This window comes from Oncorhynchus masou, chromosome 29, assembly GCF_036934945.1.
Source record: "Oncorhynchus masou masou isolate Uvic2021 chromosome 29, UVic_Omas_1.1, whole genome shotgun sequence".
NCBI classification, from domain to species: domain Eukaryota; kingdom Metazoa; phylum Chordata; class Actinopteri; order Salmoniformes; family Salmonidae; genus Oncorhynchus; species Oncorhynchus masou.
In genome coordinates, this window is record NC_088240.1 from 64,865,533 (window position 1) to 64,889,260 (window position 23,728).

At 45.1% G+C, this 23,728-nt stretch overlaps 1 protein-coding gene across 1 annotated transcript; it reads left to right on the forward strand.

The window, feature by feature from the left end:
* LOC135520281 (BMP-binding endothelial regulator protein-like) lies at nucleotides 1–23,725 on the forward strand. Its single transcript, XM_064945706.1, has 15 exons — nucleotides 1–1,200; nucleotides 2,430–2,515; nucleotides 13,432–13,531; nucleotides 15,397–15,479; nucleotides 17,062–17,152; nucleotides 17,252–17,334; nucleotides 17,987–18,086; nucleotides 18,255–18,364; nucleotides 18,482–18,616; nucleotides 18,831–18,935; nucleotides 20,871–20,916; nucleotides 21,149–21,511; nucleotides 21,626–21,962; nucleotides 22,225–22,355; nucleotides 22,510–23,725. Exons 1-15 carry the CDS (start codon nucleotides 1,086–1,088, stop codon nucleotides 22,689–22,691), a joined length of 2,067 nt encoding a protein of 688 aa, XP_064801778.1. The 5' UTR covers nucleotides 1–1,085; the 3' UTR covers nucleotides 22,692–23,725.
* Nucleotides 23,726–23,728: the final 3 nt, after the last annotated feature.

Sequence of the window (23,728 nt, forward strand, 5' to 3'; positions counted from 1 at the left end):
TTTGCAGCGTGACCGTGTTGAGAGAGCGCAGCAGAGATTAACAGTAAAGACAGGTGAATCGCATGTTGTGTATCCAGGCTTGTTTGTAGTGAAACGAGATCCAGCCTCGAGATCTGATTGAAGTCGGTGGTTCCCTCACAGCGCAGTATTGTACGGAGTGTTTCATTACCAGAGTTGCAGCCAGCCGGGAGCAGCGGGCAAGATTGTACTTCAAATCACTCGGATTATTAAACCCCCGGCAACAATTGAAACATTGAGGGGCCGTTCTCGTTTTGTTTGGAGGAGGTTCCAGCACCCTGCGGGGATGTTTAACTGGAGTAGTAGGGTTTCTATTACGCAGGCAACGCCGTGCGCCTCAGTAGGAGCAGTTTACTATAACTTTGGGCTGGAGGTGGTTCGCTTCTCGCGAGTGAGAGACCAGTGCCGGCTCGTGTAGCCTAACCTAAAGCCCGCTACTAAACCTGAGACAGTTGGACAGCATCTCGGCGCAAAACGGACCTACAATTCCAAACTCAACCGGTTTCTTTTAGCACTTGACAACATCTGAATATTTTTGATATTTCCAAACATGAGGATTTTCGAAGACATTTAATTACGAGTATATCTTTAGGCTATTTGGGGAATTTATTTCCAAATACTTTTATTTGTCTTTTTTATTATACGCATCTGTTTTATTTTAATATTTTATGATTTTTTTCTCACTTTATTTGGAAACATTTTCTAACCCCTCTGCACTTGTTTTGGGAACACGAGCGCTCCTTGACGCGACATGAGGACTGTCGCCTGGCTGTCCGCACGGCATTGTCATTGTAATTTTCACGTGTCATGTCGATAGTCGGATGCCGGAGGACACGGGATGTCGTTTAGCATTTTGACAAACTGAAGGTTATGGTCTGGAACAAAACCAACTGAAGAACGCTATAGTAGCCTGAATGGGGGCAATTATGCTGGAGTCCCATATATTCTAGGGTTTTCATTCGCACACCAACCCATGGGGATTTAAATATTTATATATATGTATATTCTAGCATACCATTTCCTTTTTTTACGTTTTCCTTCTTTTTTTTTACTGGACCAATTTTAGGATGATGTTGTATTGCTGCTCGAGCGCCTTGGAACTTTCTATTAAGTTCACCTGCAGCTTTTTATTCGTGTTTTTACTGTTCCAAATGCCACAGTCCTCCTCGCCTTTAATTACAGGTAAGATACATTGACTTGGCCTATTTGGTTTCAAAACATGTCAAGCAATTGACAAAAACAATTTAAAAAAGCCCAAAGGCTAGAGGCCTAGAGGTAGTCTTTTCACTGTTCCCGTTACTTCCCACTCCGCACAGACGTCAGCTCAATGTCTAACGCTAGTTTTGATTTACATTTGGTTGAATTGTCAACTAACGTGAAATCAACAACAAATGTCACAATGTCATTGGATTGGCGTTAAAAGTTGACTGAAAACAAATAGGCTCTGTCGGGTAACTGGTGCCCCGGGCTCGTTTGAAACCTCATGACAGGAGCATTGGCTCACCAGTATAATTTGCCCATCTACTGTTGTTTAGGAAACTCGAGTTGGGTCGCGCTGTCGAGGTCAGTGGCCAAGTCACCTGGCGCCTTATTGTGCAAACATAACCATTTATTTCAGGGGAAAGAAAAACCTGCGTATCAGTATCAGCTGAGTAGGCTACCATTAAATTCCCATGCCGTGTCGCTACCTGGTATTCGAAATATGCGGTATGTCATCTGTCTATTGTTTTCCCTTGCAGGGCCGGGGTTGAACGCACCGTTTTCGTGAAAGAGGAAAGTTGTCTGGTTGTAAAAAGACAAATGCGCCCTGACACTGTGCTCGGCTGCAAGAGGTGGATGAAGAGTAAACAACATTTATAGGGCTATTCATTCATCTCTGCTTTATAAAAGAAGAAAAGCCTAATTGAATTTAGGCTAAAGTGTTGGGTTTCCCCACAATCACTTAAAGCTGTTCTGGTTTAATTACACGTGAAGGTTGTAGGGTACGCTACTGTCGGGGTAATTGCCCTGCTCCTGTAATTCTCACAGAAACCACGTTGTCACCAAATTTCCCCCCCAACACGTTCCCTGGCTGCCACTACCCTGCTCAACTAAAAAAAATATATCTCAACTAAATTTAAACCACTCTGACAAAAATATTCTGAGGTAAACTGATCGAATATTTCGTAATTTAGAAAAAGTTATAGGCTATAGGCTATATAATCCAAATAAATTAGAAATATGAATTTGTCGATAAAACTCAGACTATTAGGCCTACTTATTTTAACGTCTACAAAATATACGTAATGGCATAGCGGGTACAATTCGTGGTAGGCCTGAAGAAAAAGCACATTTGGAATATGGCGAGTCTGTCCATGACGTAACTTCTCTTAGGCGCGAATTTATTGCCTCTCTCCTCGCGCCCTTCACAGGTACAGAAGCCAGCTGCGAGAACGAAGGAGAGGTGCTCCACATACCCAACATAACGGACAACCCGTGCATCACCTGCGTCTGTCTGGTGAGAACAAATCCAAATTCTTGCTAAATAACTTTCAAATGGTGTTAGGGCAGTTAATTGTTAGTTGACATTGAGCTTCTCTATTGGTTTTTGGCACGTAGGTTCCACTGAGGAGGAAAAAAACGCAATTGTTGTGCGTAATTCTTCCCTCTGCGCTTGACTGAATAACTTTAATATTCATATTGTGACCTAATTATGTATAGTCTATAGCCGAGTTGTAGGCCTAAGTGGGCAAATAGGCCTGTACTGTTTTTTTCTATTAATCACAAAGAATGATGAGTAATGTTTAAATAAGAGCAGCAGGCTAGCTATGTAATTATTTCCCTTCTAAGCCCACACTGGCTTTTAAACAAAATGGCATTGTTTGTTTAAAGACGTCCTTGTCTTTATGCTGACTTTGCCCCGACTTCCTGTTAAATCGAGGCTAAGTTACACATGTGAAAGGAGGCGTCTTTCCTGGAACATTTGCTCTTTGACCTCTGTCTCTCCTTGCTTTGAAGGTCATTGTTTTACTGTTGAGAATGCAAGTAAGAGGCTTTTCTGTCACCAGCAGCCAGATTCAATAATGCTCTCCCTCACCTCTCTTTTTAGTCCTTCTTTAAAAGTGTCATGTGGTGAGGAAGTTTCTACAAATGTAGTGTTTGACTTGCAGGGTATTTGCCCTATGTGAAACAGAGAAACAGTGTGTAAGGTTATATATTTATGTGTGCACTGTGCACGCTACTGTGGCCGTGCTGCCTCAGCTGTCTGTAGCTGCTCTGATAGTCTCTTTGATATGTCTCCCTCTGCTAACCACCTCCTTATCAGGCTTCCATCACTAGGAGCCCTGCTGAATGCTATCAGTCATCAGAGGGCCACGGCTAGCCTTTCATCTTGGCCCGTCCGTCATGTCACTGGCCCCAGAGTGCCTCACAGGGGACGGAGGCCAGCCTGAAAGACACTTGTGTCGCCATGCTGTCTTTTAGGGGGGGGGGGTTAACGGATTTTAAAGGGTGGGGGGTGAGCTGTCAGGGCTCTAGTGTCAATCACAGGCTCCCAGTTGCGGCAGAGTATTTGTTAATGGCACTTCACTGGCGGAAACTGAGGCACAGAGAGAAGCCATTCTTTTCGCCAGCCATCTCACAAGACGCAGGAATCTGCCTCCCGCTCGCTAAACATAATATACAGGCAGCCAGGAGGCAGCTCTCGTTAACCTGCTATCTACTACTCTCCCTCGCTTTTTGCCCCCTCTCCTCTTTCTCAGTAGCAGTGATTGGTGAGCTCAGTGGGCTGACCAGTGATCTGAAAACATTTGGGAAGCCAAAGGTCCTTTCCTTTTCCAACCGTTCCACAAACATGGAGATCAATACTCACCGTGTACCTTTACAGTCTTTACCTCTGCCACTGGCGTTGGCAATGTTGATATCTCTACATTCTTAGAAAAAAGGTGTTATCTAGAACCTTAATGGGTTCTTCAGCTGTCCCCATAGGAGAACCTTTGAAGAACCATTTTTGTTTGCAGGTAGAACCATTTTTGTTTGCAGGTAGAACCCTTTTGGTTCCAGGTAAAACCCTTTTGTGTTCCATGCAGAACCCTTTCTACAGAGGATTCTACATGGAACCCAAAAGGGTTTTATCTGGAACCAAAAAGGGTTATCCTATGGGGACAGCTGAAGAACCATTTTGGAACCCTTTTTTCTAAGAGTGTAGTCTAGAAGACTCAAAGAAGACACAATACTCCTTTATTTTCCGCTCTCTTTCTCCATCCCCCTCAGTTTTCCCAGTGGTCTATAAAGCAAAGGTGGTGTTAGAGAATCACCAGAGCAGCTTTGCTATTGGACCTTCCAGGATACTTCTAATAGAGGGGTAGAGACAAAAAAAAATATGTATATATATCCAGGCTGTATCACAACCGTCCGTGATCGGGAGTCCCGTAGCGCGGCGCACAATTGGCCCAGCGTCGCCCGGGTTAGGAGAGGGTTTGTCCGGGGTAGGCTGTCATTGTAAAATAAGAATCTGTTCTTAATTGACTTGCCTTATTAAATAAAGGTTAAATAACAAAAATACAGTACCAGTCAAAAGTTTGGACACACCTGTTAATTGAAATGCATTCCAGGTGACTACCTCATGAAGCTGGTTGAGAGAATGCCAACAGTGTGCAAAGGTGTCATCAAAGCAAAGGGTATCTACTTTGAAGAATCTAAAATTGTTTAACACTTTTTTTTTTGGTTACTACATGATTCCATATGTGGTATTTCATAGTTTTGATGTCTTCACTATTATTCTACAATGTAGAAAATAGTAAAAATAATGAAAAACCCTAGAATGAGTAGGTGTGTCCAAAATTTTGACTGGCACTGTATATATGTTTTATAGTCACACAAGATAGGTGCAGTAAAATCTGTTGTTTTACAGGGACAGCCATAGTAGTACGGCACAGGAGGTTGGTGGTACCTTAATTGGGGAGGATGGGCTTGTGTTAATGGCTGGAGCTGAATCAGTGGAATGGTATACAAATTCATCAAACACATGGTTTCTGTCCTCCCCTCAGCAGTCTCCATTATAGTACGACGCCCCTGGATTAAATAGGGTTAAGTGCCTTGCTCAAGGGCGCATCGACAGATTTTCACCTTATCGGATCAGATATTCTAACTGCTAGGCTACCTGCCAGGACATAAAGAAGAATAGGACAACAACCATCTGAATTCAAAGAAAAGTCATGGAGCGAGCCTAACTATCGGAGCCAAAAGTTACATTCAATTCATTCAGCACCATTCACTTTCTACCACTGGTGCAGGAATAGGCCTACTTCTTGGATAGGCTTGTGACTTCTCAGTGAAATGTATATATTGTTTCCCTTATCTTTTTTTCATCCAGTTTTAAGCCACAACTGCTGCTCCTGTGGGGTCACAACCTGTTTGTTTTGGAGGGAGGTGAAGGGTCACGAGTGCAAGGAGTCCAGGTTTAAATAGGCCTTTGATTTGAGTGCTTCTCTGAAAAGCCTTTTAGTGATCTCTCCATCCTTCCATGAAAGACCAACGGCACGGTGGCTGGCGAGCCTGTCAGCTTGTTTTGACATGCCCTCTGAGGTCAGACTGAGAGAGAGAGTGATAGTGGAAAAGACTGGGAGAGAGATTAGGAGGGAGGGAGAGAGAAATCATCCGTAGACCATGGTTTGACTGAACACATTTTGATTATCTGAAGTTGGCAAATGGAGATAGTGAAACTGACTGTGCTGTCGCCATCTAGTGATCATCTTTCCACAGTACATGACCATGACATCAGGGATCAATGCATCTTACATACTCTACATATATCTTTTCAGATGGTCACATTAACCTATCAACATGTTATTACCCCTCAGGTCAAATATTTCTCTAGTTATTACAAGAGACTAACAGTAGTCCCAATAACAATCCCCAGACCACCCGTTGGCCTATTAGAAGCCACGACATACCACCAGTAGACCAGTAAGAAGGCTCAGAAAGTGCACGGTATGTTGAGTGTTTATGAGGTGTGGTGACATGATTTGACCCCTAACCTTTGTTGAGAGAGGAGAGAGGTCAAACCTCTTCACACCACTTAGTGTTAATGGCTGCGAGTGGAATGGCTCCAAAGCCCAACTGGGAAAGCACAGGTGTGGAGAGACATAAAGATTCAAGGACAAATACGTGACCTCTATGACACTACTAGATACAGTGCCTTGCGAAAGTATTCGGCCCCCCTGAACTTTGCGACCTTTTGCCACATTTCAGGTTTCAAACATAAAGATACAAAACTGTATTGTTTTGTGAAGAATCAACAACAAGTGGGACACAATCATGAAGTGGAACAACATTTATTGGATATTTCAAACTTTTTTAACAAATCAAAAACTGAAAAATTGGGCGTGCAAAATTATTCAGCCCCTTTACTTTCAGTGCAGAAAACTCTTTCCAGAAGTTCAGTGAGGATCTCTGAATGATCCAATGTTGACCTAAATGACTAATGATGATAAATACAATCCACCTGTGTGTAATCAAGTCTCCGTATAAATGCACCTGCACTGTGATAGTCTCAGAGGTCCGTTAAAAGCGCAGAGAGCATCATGAAGAACAAGGAACACACCAGGCAGGTCCGAGATACTGTTGTGAAGAAGTTTAAAGCCGGATTTGGATACAAAAAGATTTCCCAAGCTTTAAACATCCCAAGGAGCACTGTGCAAGCGATAATATTGAAATGGAAGGAGTATCAGACCACTGCAAATCTACCAAGACCTGGCCGTCCCTCTAAACCTTCAGCTCATACAAGGAGAAGACTGATCAGAGATGCAGCCAAGAGGCCCATGATCACTCTGGATGAACTGCAGAGATCTACAGCTGAGGTGGGAGACTCTGTCCATAGGACAACAATCAGTCGTATATTGCACAAATCTGGCCTTTATGGAAGAGTGGCAAGAAGAAAGCCATTTCTTAAAGATATCCATAAAAAGTGTCGTTTAAAGTTTGCCACAAGCCACCTGGGAGACACACCAAACGTGGAAGAAGGTGGTCTGGTCAGATGAAACCAAAATTGAACTTTTTGGCAACAATGCAAAACGGTATGTTTGGCGTAAAAGCAATACAGCTCATCACCCTGAACACACCATCTCCACTGTCAAACATGGTGGTGGCAGCATCATGGTTTGGGCCTGCTTTTCTTCAGCAGTGACAGGGAAGATGGTTAAAATTGATGGGAAGATGGATGGAGCCAAATACAGGACCATTCTGGAAGAAAACCTGATGGAGTCTGCAAAAGACCTGAGACTGGGACGGAGATTTGTCTTCCAACAAGACAATGATCCAAAACATAAAGCAAAATCTACAATGGAATGGTTCAAAAATAAACATATCCAGGTGTTAGAATGGCCAAGTCAAAGTCCAGACCTGAATCCAATCGAGAATCTGTGGAAAGAACTGAAAACTGCTGTTCACAAATGCTCTCCATCCAACCTCACTGAGCTTGAGCTGTTTTGCAAGGAGGAATGGGAAAAAATTTCAGTCTCTTGATGTGCAAAACTGATAGAGACATACCCCAAGCGACTTACAGCTGTAATCGCAGCAAAAGGTGGCGCTACGAAGTATTAACTTAAGGGGGCTGAATAATTTTGCACGCCCAATTTTTCAGTTTTTGATTTGTTAAAAAAGTTTGAAATATCCAATAAATGTCGTTCCACTTCATGATTGTGTCGCACTTGTTGTTGATTCTTCACAAAAAAATACAGTTTTATATCTTTATGTTTGAAGCCTGAAATGTGGCAAAAGATCGCAAAGTTCAAGGGGGACGAATACTTTCGCAAGGCACTGTATTCCAAGATGGCGTAGCAGTGCAAACATGTTTTGTTCGTCCTTTCGTGTACTTTTGTATTTTTTCGTCTTTTTGTATATATTTCAATTTTATTTTCAATCTCTTCTCCATTTTAGTTCAATTATATCTTCGGGTAACCTGCCTCACCCAATGTTATACGGAACCGCTATTATTTGTAATTTTTAGACCTTATAGAAAGAACCACCGAGCCATCAGAAACTAACCAGCTAATTAGCTACAAGCTATTTAGTCATTGTTAGCCACTGCTAGCGGCCTTTACCTTCTTTACCTTCACATGTACCAGACCTTTTTTTAGCTTGGATAATACTCGCCAGCCTACCAGTAACAAACTGTCTCTCCACTACAACGCCGGATTCCTGCCGTAATCCCTGGACCATTCTCCTGATCTTCACAGCTAGCTAGCACCCACCGAGTTACCCAGTACCGAAACTATCCCTGAGGCCCACCTCCCGGACTCCACCCAAACATGGCTAGAACCCACTACTCCACCGGATCCTTGCCGTAAACTCTGGATCTTGGCACCGGATCACCGCTGCTACCGAGTGGCTAATGCCCCTGCCCCGAAGCTAGCACCAGTTAGCCGTGAGCCAGGCGCATCTCCCGGATAGAAAACTAAATTACTACAACTACAATACCTCTTTCGCCATCTGGCTTGGATCCTTAGTCGACACGGCGCCCCGCTGCACCACCACGTCAGGTCTGCCGACGAATATTCCATCCGCTGTGCCTTCAACCGGCCTCCGTCGGATGTCGGAGCAGACACTTCTATTAGCCCCGGGCTACTAACTTTAAACGTTGGTTCCCCCGCTAGCTTGTGTGGTAGCGACTACTCCGCGGCTTCCCTGTTCCATCGATTGCTGCCCCCTGGACCCTATGATCACTTGGCTACATAGCTGATGCCTGCTGGACTGTCCATTAATCAAGGTACTCTTTTTATTTTATTATTTTTTATTTATTATTATTATTTTATTTTTTAATCTGTCGGCCCGAGCCGCGAACTCAGGCTTTGTGTGTTGTTAACCGACCCTCTCTGCCCATTCATCGCCATTTTACCTGTTGTTGTTTTAGCTGATTAGCTGTTGTTGTCTTACCCGTTGTTGTCTTAGTTAGCTCTCCAAATCAACACCTGTGATTACTTTATGCCTCGCTGTATGTCTCTCTCATATGTCAAAATGCCTTGTATACTGTTGTTTAGGTTAGTTCTAATTGTTTTAGTTTACAATGGAGCCCCTAGTTCCACTCATTATACCTCTGATACCTCCTTTGTCCCACCTCCCACACATGCGGTAATCTCACCCATTATAACCAGCTTATCCAGAGATACTACCTCTCTTATCATCACTCAGTGACTGGGCTTACCTCCGCTGTACCCGCACCCCACCATACCCCTGTCTGCACATTATGCCCTGAATCTATTCTACCACGCCCAGTAATCTGCTCCTTTTATTCTTTGTCCCCAACGCTCTAGTTTTGATAGTAATTTAGCCGTACCTTCATCCTACTCCTGCTCTGTTCCTCGGGTGATGTGGAGGTAAACCCAGGCCCTGCGTGTCCCATGCACCCTCATTTGTTGACTCCTGTGATCAAAAAAACCTTGATTTCATGCATGTCAACATCAGAAGCCTCCTCCCTAAGTTTGTTTTACTCACTGCTTTTGCACACTCCGCCCACCCTGATGTCCTTGCCGTGTCTGAATCCTGGCTTAGGAAGGCCACCAACAATTCTGAGATTTCCATACCCAGCTACAACATTTTCCGTCAAGATAGAACTGCCAAAGGGAGGGGAGTTGCAATCTACTGCAGAGATAGCCTGCAAAGTTCTGTCATACTTTCCAGGTCTATACCCAAACAGTTTGAACTTCTAATTTAAAAAATCAACTTCTCCAGAAATAAGTATCTCACTGTTGCCGCCTGCTATCGACCCCCCTCCTCTCCCAGCTGTGCCCTGGACACCATTTGTGAATTGATTGCCCCCCATCTAGCTTCAGAGTTCGTTCTGTTAGGTGACCTAAACTGGGATATGCTTAACACCCCGGCAGTCCTACATTCTAAGCTAGATGCCCTCAATCTCACACAAAACATCAAGGAACCCACCAGGTACAACCCTAAATCCGTAAACATGGGCACCCTCATAGACATTATCCTGACCAACTTGCCCTCCAAAATACACCTCTGCTGTTTTCAATCAGGATCTCAGCGATCACTGCCTCATTGCCTGTATCCGCTATGGGTCCGCGGTCAAACGACCACCCCTCATCACTGTCAAACGCTCCCTAAAACACTTCTGTGAGCAGGCTTTTCTAATCGACCTGGGCCGGGTATCCTGGAAGGATATTGACCTCATCCCGTCAGTCGAGGATGCCTGGTCATGCTTTAAAAGTAATTTCCTCACCATCTTAGATAAGCATGCCCCGTTCAAAAAATGCAGAACTAAAAACAGATATAGCCTTTGATTCACTCCAGACCTGACTGCCCTTGACCAGCACAAAAACATACTGTGGCGGACTGCAATAGCATCGAATAGTCCCCACGATATGCAACTGTTCAGGGAAGTCAGGAACCAATACACTCAGTCAGTCAGGAAAGCAAAGGCTAGCTTTTTCAAGCAGAAATTCACATCATGTAGCTCTAACTCCAAAACGTTTTGGGACACTGTAAAGTCCATGGAGAACAAGAGCACCTCCTCCCAGCTTCCCACTGCACTGAGGCTAGGTAACACGGTCATAAATCCATGATAATCGCATTTCTCAACGGCTGGCCATGCCTTCCTCCTGGCTACTCCAACCCCGGCCAACAGCTCCACCGCCCCCGCAGCTACTTGCCCAAGCCTCCCCAGCTTCTCCTTCACCCAAATTCAGACAGCAGATGTTCTGAAAGAGCTGCAAAATCTGGACCCGTACAAATCAGCTGGGCTTGACAATCTGGACCCTCTATTTCTAAAAATATCCACCGCCATTGTTGCAACCCCTATTACCAGCCAGTTCAACCTCTCTTTCGTATCGTCCGAGAATCCTAAAGATTGGAAAGCTGCCGCGGTCATCCCCCTCTTCAAAGGGGGTGACACCCTAGACCCAAACTGTTACAGACCTATATCCATCCTGCCCTGCCTATCAAAAGTCTTCGAAAGCCAAGTTAATAAACAGATCACTGACCATTTCGAATCCCACCATACCTTCTCCGCTGTGCAATTCGGCTTCCGAGCCGGTCACGGGCGCACCTCAGCCACGCTCAAGGTACTAAACGATATTATAACCGCCATCGATAAAAGACAGTCCTGTGCCGGCGTCTTCATCGACCTCGCCAAGGCTTTCGACTCTGTCAATCACCGTATTCTTATTCAGCAGACTCAATAGCACTGGTTTTTCTAATGACTGCCTCGCCTGGTTCACCAACTACTTTGCAGATAGAGTTCAGTGTGTCAAATCGGAGGGAATGTTGTCCGGACATCTGGCAGTCTCTATGGTGGTACCACAGGGTTCAATTCTCGCGCCGACTCTTTTCTCTTTATATATCAATGATGTCACTCTTGCTGCGGGCGATTCTCTGATCCACCTCTACGCAGACGACACCATTCTGTATACTTCTGGCCCTTCCTTGGACACTGTGCTAACTAACCTCAAAATGAGCTTCAATGCCATACAACACTCCTTCCGTGGCCTCCAACTGCTCTTAAACACTAGTAAAACCAAATGCATGCTTTTCAACTGTTCGCTGCCCGCACCCGCCCACCCGACTAGCATCACCACCCTGGACGGTTCCGACCTAGAATATGTGGACAACTATAAATACCTAGGTGTCTGGCTAGACTGTAAACTCTCCTTCCAGACTCATATTAAACATCTCCAATACAAAATCATATCTAGAATCGGCTTTCTATTTCGCAACAAAGCCTCCTTCACTCACGCCGCCAAACTTACCCAAGTAAAACTGACTATCCTACCGATCCTCGACCTTGGCGATGTCATCTACAAAACAGCTTCCAACACTCTACTCAGCAAACTGGATGCAGTCTATCACAGTGCCATACGTTTTGTTACCAAATCACTTTATACCACCCACCACTGCGACCTGTATGCTCTAGTCGGCTGGCCCTCGCTACATATTCGTCGCCAGACCCACTGGCTCCAGGTCATCTATAAGCTAGGTAAAGCTCCGCCTTATTTCAGTTCACTGGTCACGATAATAACACCCACCCGTAACACACGTTCCAGCAGGTATATCTCACTGGTCATCCCCAAAGCCAACACCTCATTTGGCTGCCTTTCCTCCCAGTTCTCTGCTGCCAGTGACTGGAACTAATTGCAAAAATAGCTGAAGTTGGAGACTTTTATTTCCCTCACCAACTTTAAACATCGACTATCTGAGCAGCTAACCGATCACTGCAGCTGTACATAGTGCATCTGTAAATAGCCCACCCAATCTACCTACCTCATCCCCATATTGTTTTTAATTTTATTTACTCTTCTGCTCTTTTGCACACCAGTATCTCTACTTGCACATCATCAATCTTCTCATTTATCACTCCAGTGTTAATCCGCAAAATTGTAATTATTCGCTCCTATGGCCTATTTATTGCCTACCTCCTCATGCCTTTTGCACACACTGTATATAGACTTTATTTTTTCTACTGTGTCATTGACTTGTTTATTGTGTTATTGGCTTGTTTATTTTTTCTCAATGTGTAACTCTGTGTTGTTGTCTGTGTCACACTGCTTTGCTTTATCTTGGCCAGGTCGCAGTTGCAAATGAGAACTTGTTCTCAACTAGCCTGGTTAAATAAAGGTGAAATAAATAACATAAAAAACTACTGTGGTCGTCAGAAGACGCATAACTCTCCACTCTTTCTATTTCTTTATCTCTCTCTATTTCTCTCTCTCTCTCTAAAAAAATCCATCTCTCTCTCTCTTTCTCTCTCAAAATCCATCCCTCTATCTATCTATCTGGCATCATATATCTCACTCTCAGACATATTTGTCTCAAACTGGCTGTTGAAAGTGCTCTGAAAATCTCTATGATTTAGACCAGTGGTTTGGGGAGCGCTTTATAGAGACTATGTATGGATCCCATGTGCCTTTGCCTCTCACCGCCCTTCTCTCGCCTTCACTGATGGCATCACCCAAACCAGCGTGGTTAGAGAACCAGTGAAGGCTCTCTGTAAATAAAACCGCCCAGTTTTATTTTAGTTATATGGGCCACGGTCCAGCTTTGAAGTTGACTCATTATACGGTCCAGTTCGGTTGCACTGAGTAAATGGAGACTATATAAAGGGAGTGTATAAAGCTAGTGGCAAAGTGATAATGTTTAGCGAGTATATAAAGTGGGGTTGTATATAAATTGAGAAGAGAGAAAGAGTACATCTGCATAAAGTGCATGTAACCAGAGTTCATTTTAGCCTATAAAAGGGGAGTGTGTCGACAAAGAATGTGTAGGAGACTTTATAATGTGAATACACTGATGGCAATCAAAAATTATCTTCTTTCTCTCCCTCTATCCCCCCGTCTCTCTCTTCCTCCCCCCTCTTTCTTTCTCTCTCCTCCCCTCTCTTTCGATCTCTATCTCTATCTCTCTACCCTCCCTCTCCCTCTCCATCAGAAGGAGAAGGCAGACTGTAAACAGGAGAAGTGTCCCCTGGTGTCTGAGGACTGTGCTCTGGTTGTCAAACAGACGGGAGCCTGCTGTGAGAGATGCAAAGGTGAGCAGCACACACACTCTACCATGAAAACATGAGGTCGAAGGTTAGGGGATGCATGTACTGTTCTGTAGTCTCAGCGAGACCAATAGACTTGGAACTTTGTCTAGTGGAGTGAGTTTGGTCTATCTCTGAATCTCTTTAGTGTTGATGTATAGACCTTGCTGCAGCATTGCAGTGATGTTGTTTGACGGTCATTGATGCTACCTGTAGGAGTGAGGGTGACGTGACAGCTTGAGTCCCACAGTAGAAGACAGTCAGTCCAGCTGCACTGGTCATCCTACTTATTTAACCACTACTGCCTCCTTGTGGAGGAATGAGGAATAGTTTTTCTTCCCACAGCACAATAGTTACTATGCGTGTGTATGTATGTGTACTGTATCAGACCAATTGAAGATTCTGCTTGAGGGTAAATTGCTACATACACAGACACATATAGTTATTATTTTCCAGGCTTTCGCTCACATACACCCACAAACATGACAGGCGTACAGCAAATTGTATTTAAGTCTTCAGACCTATTCTTTCTCACACTGTTTGCCAGCATCTCTCTCTCTCTCTCTCTCTCACACTCTCTCACACACACACACACACACACACACACACACACACACACACACACACACACACACACACACACACACACACACACACACACACACACACACACAGCTGCAGTGGTGGACTTCTCCTCTCTGGGACCCGTTGGGGTTCAGCGTTGGGTTTACGGGGCACAGAAATAAACCTAGTTTACGAGCTGCTGCCCCTCTCAGCCTCCCAGACTAGGACCGCACTCATTCACCTCCCAATCAGAACACACAGGGGTCACGTAGTGTTGGGGTCAGCTTGGACACGGTCCACAGCATTGACCACCTCATGGACTGGGGCGCGGTCCTTTGTTTGCGGTCAAGATTATACGAGACTAGAGTTAATTCAAATGAAAAGAGGTGGAGCTCGCTTAAGTCGACCATGGAAAGCCCCATGTTGTCATGGTGAACGGTATTAGTGCCTATTGTTCCTCCATTGTGGTTGACTTTGGGTTTTATTCATGACCATGTCTACATTTAGAACAGGAACTTGCTCGTGTCAGCACAAAAACCTCCCACTGTTCAAGTACTTAATGCAGTGGTTTTATCATAGGAATGGTTTTGCTGTGTTTCCATAACCAGACAACCCTATATCTGTTGAAATTGAAGATCGTATTAATTTAGTCCCTTATTGACTGTGGGTGGTGTATCTGGAGCGTTGTGATTGCTCATAGTGGATCTCAGGCCCATTTCACATGGTGTTTTTATCATGCCCTTGGAATGGACCTGGACACTTCACAACAACATGTTCTGGTATCTTGATACATCTATGTAATGGATTGGGGTTGTCAGAGTGTGTGCATGCCTGTCTGTCTGTCTGTCTGTCTGTCTGTCTGTCTGTCTGTCTGTCTGTCTGTCTGTCTGTCTGTCTCAAGTGTCTGAATTGCACATAACTGACAGTGTCAAGACTACTAAACCTCACCATCACTATGCCAAATCATGACAATCAAAGAAAGGTCTTCCCAAGCCATAAGGGGCACTATAGCCAGCTGGCTCTGACGGTGGTGGCAGACAGACTCCCTCCAGGCATCGCATACAGTGGATTCATAACCCTGTGTTAAATCTGTCTCAACACTTATGGTCTGGAGAGGCAAACAGCTCTATGTTCACACATGTGGTCCATTTAGTGCTCCCTGTAGACTTTTAGTTTCCACGAACTAGTAAACATTCACATCCAGGTTTGGAGTGCTAACTTTCTCTCGCTCTCCCTCTCTCTGTCTCTTTCTCTCTATCCCCCTCTCTCTCACTCTCTCTCTCTATCCTTCCCCTCTCACTCTCTAGGTTGTCAGCTGGATGGAGAGTCCTATAATAGTTCTGTCTCCTGGACCAGCTCCATCAAGCCCTGCATCTCTCGCCGCTGTCAGGTGAGTGTCACAAAGAGAAATGAAAGAGAGAAAGGGAGGGTAAAAGACATAGAGAGAGAGATGATGATGAGAAAAGTAAGTCGAGAGAATGTAAAGTAAATGACGGAGAGAAGGAAAGAGGGAGTACTAAGCCAGAGGCAGACAGGGAGAGGGAAAGAGAGAGGGAATGAAAGAAGGGAGTGAGTGGAAAAGAGGCAAACGGACAGAGGGGGAGTGAGGGAAAGAGAGACCGGTAGAAAGGGAGAGAGAGATTAATGAAGAAAGAGAGAAAGATAAATGAGGATCTAGGGAAAGATAGACATACATTTAGAGTGGGAGGCTGAATGACGCAGACAGAGACACAGAGTTGGGGAGGGAACGAGAGGTGAGGGAGAGAAAAAATGAGACAGTGGACAGATAGCCAAGGGGTTGAAGGAAGAAGAGACATAAAGAGAAAGAAAGGCAGATGAAGTTGGGGGGGGCTGAGAGAGAGCGAGTGAAGGAGAGGGATAGAAAGATAAAGGAGGATGATATATGTCTCAATATCTTTGGGAGAGGCGCCAGGTGAACTTGGCAGTACAGTCCACCCATCTGGTCCAAGCCTCCCCAACCCAGTGTCGACCTCACAAGACTAACCCCACACGTCTCCTCAAAACACACTCAAACCACATGTACATCCAACCTCACTTACTGTATACACACCACGCACTCACAGGGTCCCACAATACCACTTAAATCACAAAACACACGCACAGATCTGAACACTGTAAGTCAATGGCCGTCATTGTAAATATATATTAAGAATTTGTTCTTAACTGATTTGCCTAGTTAAATAAAGGTTAAATGTAAAAAATAAAACAAAATAAAATGGCAGTGGACACAGCTGTGTGAGGGAGTGTCAGCTCCAGCATTGGGGAGGTCCAGTCAAACTAGGCTATGTGTTAGTCTGCGTGTTGAAGGGTGGTGTGCGAAAAAAGCTGAGCTCCACACACCAGTCATTTACTCCATCCCCAAGATACCCACGTGGAGGGAAAGGGGGGGGGTTGGTCTAACCAGTATCCAGACCTCACACACAAACAATGTGTTGAGGTCCCTAGTTCTAACACTCCTACTAACAATCCTAGGGTATGTATAATACATGTCACTTCTATTGAACTAAACACATGGCAGACTACTGAGATCTGCCCAACAAGGGAGGTGTGTGTGTGTGTGTTTCTGAGCTTCAGTTTGTGGTTCTCATGGAATATGTTGTTGATTCAGAATATTTTTTCAGGTACATTTCCAGTGAGTGATCAGGGGTGTCCCAGTGTGTAGAATAGTTGCATGTGTGAGATGCAGAATGGAATGTTCCTATCTAATGGTATGTCCCTAACTAATATCCTGCTTACGTAGTACATGCCTTACATAACTGAAACAGGATTCAAACAGCTAAGCAACCGAGAAACGAGTTTGTCTAATACAGGAATGGGAGGTATGCAGCAGAATATTCACTGATGTACGTAGCCTAGAACTGGACAGGGATGCTGCTGGGAATATGTCATAGAACATTTGCTCGAACAATAATAAATAAATAGCTGTTTTAATTGCTTCCTGGTTTTGACAGGAAGGTGTCGTAACTGAAGCGGAAGCACAATGTGTCGTCCACTGCAGGAACCCCAAGATTCACCCCAAGAAGTGTTGTCCAACGTGCCCGAGTGAGTGAGTGAGTGAGTGAGTGAGTGAGTGAGTGTGTGTGTGTGTAAAAAAGGAATACATCGATAATAAAGCTAACCTGTGTGTCTCTTCTGTTCCAGGCTGTATCTTGGAGGGCCATCTGTATAAAGAGAGGGAAGAGTTTCACCCTGAGGGAAAACCCTGTATTAAATGCACCTGCACTGTGAGTATACACTGTATAGACATGCATGTATCCAGTCCCCACAGTACAGTAACTGGCTCTCTGTGGTCCAAATGAGTTTGTCTTGGCTCTCAGGGGACTCACAGTGGTCACGCTCCCCCTCCCCTTAGTAAACAAACAGGGGTGGTGAGTGAGTAAACACATTGTGAGGTGAGTCTATAAACACATTAATGCCTCAGTGGGACTAGTGTACGCTGTGTCCTGTACCAGCCGTTAATGAGGGCACACTGCTACAAGGCCAGGGGGAACTGTGAAAACCATCTGGCATCTAGAGTAGTTGTGTTTGTGAGCTGTTAAAGGTAGCAATCTGGGTTTCACAGGTGCAGACAAAGGTAAAAATGATATTGTGTAAGGGAAATGGTCATTAAGTGGAGATAAGTTGAGTAATGCATAAGAGAAGATTATTATGCAGCGTTGTTCTAACGTCTATGTATATAGCTTCCTTATTCTTTCATTGGGGTATTTTTAGTTTATTTAGTAAATATTTTCTGAACTCTATTTTCTTAAAACTGCATTGTTGGTTAAGGGCTTGTAAGTAAGCATTTAAGGTCTACATGTAAGGTCTACACCAGTTGTATTTGGCGCATGTGAGAAATAACGATTTGATTTGATATGATATGCTGTGTTCTTTCAGGGAGGGCGGACCCTATGCGTCAGGGATGTGTGTCCTGTCCTCTCATGCCCCGCCCACCTGAGCCACACTCAGCCCGGACAGTGCTGTCCCAAGTGCCTCGGTAACACCCCTCTCTCATCAAATACCTCATAGGACTCTCCGATAGAAGTCTGGAGAACATATTCATATTTCATGAATTATTATTATTAAAACATCACACATTATTAAAACATCTTAAGTCAGAATAATTATCATCAAGCATATATTTTTTTCTTTCTCTCTCCGTCAGGTCAGAGGAAAGTGTTTGACCTGTCGATGGGGAGTTGTCTGTTCCACAGTGAGGTCTATGAGGACGGCACCTCTTTCAAGCATGACAACTGCACCACCTGTACCTGCAAGGTAAGAACTGACCAGAGAACCAGGCCCCAGAACTCTATTCAATGTATGTGCCATATCACCAAGTTACCATCAATAACTGACCCCTTCTCCTTCCCTCGTATCCCTCCACCTACTCAGAATTCCACTGTGGTGTGTAGGAAGCGCTGCTCTCGGCCGGGCAGTTGCCATGGTGACCAGTGCTGTGAGGCGTGTCTGTCCTTTGTGAAGGTAGCGGAAGTGAAGTACTGCCGGGCCAGGAACAAGATCTACCGGGTGAGACAGTCTGGGACAACAAGTCCTAATGCTGCATCCTTGATATCAACTGGGAAAATAGAACCTTACCATTGCCTCAACATTCAACACTGATACTTATCCACCGCAGTTGTCCTCATTCTGACATTTATATGCATATTTATACAGCCATTAATACTTGTTTGATTGATGTTGTGGTTGATTGGTTCCCTCTCTGCTTCTTCCTCTGCTCTAGGAGGGAGACATGTGGTCTTCTGTGAACTGCACCCTGTGTGCTTGTGTCAAGGGGGCCATCGAGTGCCAGCCAAAGCAGTGTGTGCCAATCACCAGCTGCCCCTCGGTGAATGACAGGCTCAAGGCCAAATCACAAACTGTCTCTCTTTGTATTGCACCTTTTCATTCCAGGAATTTTTCAATTAATTGATGTGAATGACAACATTGATTAGAATAGGCTTAAAAAATAATCATGCTCACTCACTTTACCTATCATCTTAAAGCTGGAATCTGTACTTGGTGAAACTGCTACACTCGTTTGCGATATTACATCAACAAAGAAGTTACTTCAAACAACAACCCCTGTTTTTTTCTTCATTGGACACGTGATAGAACAGCAGAGCATGTACCGCAAATAATTTTTCCATGATGCTGAATGCTCCTCTCCTCCGTTTCATCACCAAAATAAAAACGAGAACAAATGCTCTGGGGTGGACAGTGGCACTGTTTCACCATATGCAGATTTCAGCTTTAAGCAATTAAATGCACTTATGTTATGAACACTGCCTATATCTATAGGACATAGCCCTGGGGTCCCTCTGTTCTCTCTGAATCATCAACATGAGACAGTCCCTTTCACACTTCACCACGTCCCCATCCATCTGGCCCCCTCCCGCTGAGACAGACAGAGGCTGTCTACTGTCCAGAGTTACTGTCTGTGACTACCCGCCACATGTTCAATCCACTTGCGTGACGTATTGGTGTCACAGTAGGCAGCTGACTGGAAGCTGATTTTGAGGTGGAGCATTAAGGAGGAGTCAAAACCGATTCACCTGGGCCAGAACAGTGTGGTGGGCCAAGGCACGACCCTGGTAACTTACCACAGTAACCATAGATTCAGCTGTCCAGTTTTTTGGGCTGAGTAACAGTCCCAGTTCACAGGGCGGTCACCTGTCTTGGGGTGATGTAGTAGATTCTTTGAATTCCAGCGACCAAATGATCAGTTACTTATTCATGCTGCCAGTGACCAGCGTTCACACGGTTACAATGGTTACCTAGCGTCACCTGTTATGGTCACATAGCGGTTGCTTGTTGCGCGGTAATGTAGTGGTCATCTGTTCTTTCATACGTTCCTATAGTCGACATTAAAGGCTCTTTGTCATTCTTTTTTAAGCTAGCATCCCTCCACCATCACATATACACCATGCCCGTATGGTTATGGAGCAGATCATGGTCACATAGTAGTATAATGAACTCATATGGTCATTAGTCAGACAGTACAATTACAGTCACATATGGCTACCTTAGTCATGGATTCCTAGTGGTCACACAGCGTTCACCTGTTATGGAGTCATGTAGTATATCCCCTAACGGCCATCTGTGTTTGTGTCTTGGTCACTGAGTCATGGTCATCTGTTGTAATAGTCACATAACAGCCAACTGAGACACGGTCACCTAGCGGTCAATTGCAATATAGATCTGGTCACATAGCGGTCACCTGTCATACAGTATCACAACATCCACTCATCATACCTTCCTGGTGGTCATGTAGCATTCACTTGTCACTGTGTCACAGTGTGGTCACCCATGTGTCTGCCCCTCCGTCCCATAGGAGACACACAGTCTCCAGTCAGGTTTTTGTCTGGGTGAAGTTTGAGTGACAGTAAAGAAGAGCTTCCCTATATTTAGATCCTGAAAGCCAATCTCTCCTTCTCTCAAAGAGGGAGAGCCCTTTGTGCACTGTGATGTGGGTCAGGTGGGACCCGGGTGTGTGTGTTTGTGTGTGGTGGGGGGGGGACCTCTGATGGAGGTTGAAACGTACCCCCCACCATCTCTCTAGCAAACACACACATACACCAGGCAGAGAGTATCAATTGTCTGTATCAATGTCTCACTGTCTGGCTGTCCACGTTTGACTGGTTTTATCTGTCTGTGTCTATGTGTGTGGGTATTAATGTGTAATGTGTCCAACTGTCCAGTTGACTGTCTGTCTCTTGCACTCTGACTGGCTGCCTGCTGATCTCTCTGTCTGTGTATCTAACAGTCTGTCTGTCTCTTCTAGAATAAGATCCTGAACAGGACAGGCTGCTGCCCAGTTTGCACTGAAAGTGAGTAAGTTACTCCTCTCTTCCTCTGCTGAGTCCTCACACACCTTTGTGGGTTGCATTTGACAGTTTTGTGGCGGTTGTTTCTTTCTTGATCTTCTCTCAAATAGACATTTAGTTATGTTGTAGTAAACACAGATTTCTCATGCAAACTACAGGAATACAAATTGTATCAAATTGATGCCCATAATTAAACACACTCGCCTCTCTCTCTCCCTCCTATCACTTCTTCCAGAGCCAGGCGTGTGCACTGTATTCGGCGACCCCCACTACAACACCTTCGACGGGCGCACATTTAACTTCCAAGGAACCTGCCAGTATGTTCTAACTCGAGACTGTGGTGGTGCCCCCTCTGGCGGGGGTGGAAACAGCGCCGGCTCTGACTCTGGCTTCACGGTTGTGGTAAGGAACGATGCGAGGCGAACCCGCTCCTACTCCTGGACCCAGTCAGTGGAGCTGAGGATAGGAGGGCTGAGTCTCAGCCTGCACCAGCACCTAACGGTGAGGAGGAACGGCACACGCATCGCCCTGCCCTACCATGGCCCTGGGATCCACATCGACCTGGATGGATACCTGCTCAAACTCACCACCATTGCAGGTTAGACAAGATTCATGTTAACTTCATTGGAACCTAAAGGACACTGCTAAAGTGCATTTTAGCTCCTTTTTGAAGCATAACTATCTTTATTTCTCCCTCCTCCCCTTCCCTCAGGTCTGGAGATCACGTGGGACGGGGACAGCTTTGTGGAGGTGGTGGCTGCTCCTCACCTGCGCGGCCGTCTCTGCGGCCTCTGTGGGAACTACAATGGACACAAGCGGGATGACACCATGGGCAGCGACGGCCTCTTCAAGTTCGTGGTGGATGAGTTTGCAGAGTCGTGGCGCGTGGAGGGGAACGAGGTTTGTGCCCAGCCCATCAGGAGGCCCACCTCGTACCTCTGTCCCGGCAGTGTAAAGGTCAGGTTCCGCGCTCACAGGGAGTGTCAGAAGCTCAAGTCCTGGGAGTTCCAGAAGTGTCACCAGGTGGTGGACTTTACCTCCTTCTTTAGGTCAGTGGTTCTCAGGAATGTTGGGAAGCTTAATTTGTAATGAGATTTGTCCTAGAATCTGCAACATTTCCAAATGCTCTTGTGACATTTTGTTCATATAGCAAATGTGATATTTGATTGTCTCCAATGTGCATAAAATGTCCAATGTTGTGTTGAATATGGAACCCTCTTAGTATAGAAATACATTTAATCCAGTCCATTCAATTTAATTCAACATGCATTTGTCTTATCTCTCTCTCTTTCTCCCTCTGTCTCTCTCTAGGTCCTGTGTAACAGACATGTGTGAGTGTCCGGTGCATAAGAACTGTTACTGTGAGTCCTTCATCGCCTACAGTCGGGCCTGTGAGAGGGAGGGAGCCCCCTTCTACTGGAAGCCAGAGGCTGCCTGCATGGGTGAGTGACAGCACACATAGCCTATCACTAAACCTCATGGAACAGGGGACTCCCCCCACATTCAATTTGCTCAACAGAATTGATCGACGCATCTCTGAAATCCATTCATGTTAGGCGATCTGCAGTTATTTCTAACCAACTCCCATCTTCTCAGCCACCCAGTGTAAACACGGAGCGGTGTACGACACCTGTGGCCCGGGCTGCACCAAGACCTGTGACAACTGGAATGAGATCGGGCCCTGCCACAAGTCCTGCGTTGCCGGCTGCCACTGTCCAGCCAACCTGGTGCTGTTCCAGGGCCGCTGCATCAAGCCCACAGCCTGCCCTGGCCGGTGACCCTAGTGCCCCAGGGGAAGGGGGCTGAGAGAGGACCAAACAGCCAACTCTGCCTAGCACTCAGGGTCCATACCTGAGGAAGGGAGGAGTGGGGGGGACATTGGGGTGAGTGTGGGGTGATTAATGGATTTGCAGACAGGCAACGATGGACTGAAGGGATTCTCAGAAGACAGGTGGGTCAGGTAGAGGCCTCATCCACTCCGAGGGAGATAGATACCGGCCATCACAAACTGGGGTTTGGAACTCCGCTGTCGGCTGCTCTCACTCGTCCACCACTACCTTGTGTTTCCACAGGATGGCGCCCATGTTGTCATTCAAATGGTATAGGAATCTGGAGGGAAACATCACCCTTGTAGTTAAAAGAGGAAGAGACCCTTTGGGAAAGCCTTTGTGGCTACGCTTCTTTAGTTACTGGACACTCAAGGGACATTCATCCAGACTGTCATTGGACCTTCAGGAAAAGGGTGGGGCTGGTTCTGTGTTGAGCCAATATGGCCTCAGTGTTTCACTCTGTTGCAGCACACAGACATTCAAAATCAGGAAACCAACCAATGCATCTTAAACAAGCATGTTCACCCTGCCAGCATAAGAGATAAGCTCTATGATGAACATATTGAACAACCCCCAGGTATCACATGCATAAGATTATTTTATACTGTAAACTAACAAGAATTGCATAAAAACAGATAGCTTTTTGTATTATTATTATTGTTGATATTGTTAATTTATATAGCGATCAATAAATATGTTGTAGCAAGAGCCAGAATCATAAATTTAATTTTGTTATAAATGATTTAAAGGGAAAAAAGCTATTTATGTGTTTGTGTAATTGTGTCTTGTGTGAAGAGAAATGCCCATATGTGACTCGGTTGTTGCATCATCGCAGGGAAGAAACGTACTGTATTTTTAAATGCTCAGTGTACAGGTTGTTGTGTGTTGATTCTCAAACTGAAGGTGTTCCTCAAGACGTACATTTCACTTGACCTTGTAAGTTATTATTTAAGACCAGCAATATATAATTTCCATGAAACTCATCG

Excerpts from the sequence above, each read along its gene's own strand:
- LOC135520281 (XM_064945706.1), top strand. The coding sequence starts at position 1,086 with ATGATGTTGTATTGCTGCTCGAGCGCCTTGGAACTTTCTATTAAGTTC. Across the intron at positions 13,532-15,396 it reads CTGCTGTGAGAGATGCAAAG|GTTGTCAGCTGGATGGAGAG; the intron begins GTGAGCAGCACA and ends CTCACTCTCTAG. Across the intron at positions 18,087-18,254 it reads GTGCTGTCCCAAGTGCCTCG|GTCAGAGGAAAGTGTTTGAC; the intron begins GTAACACCCCTC and ends TCTCTCCGTCAG.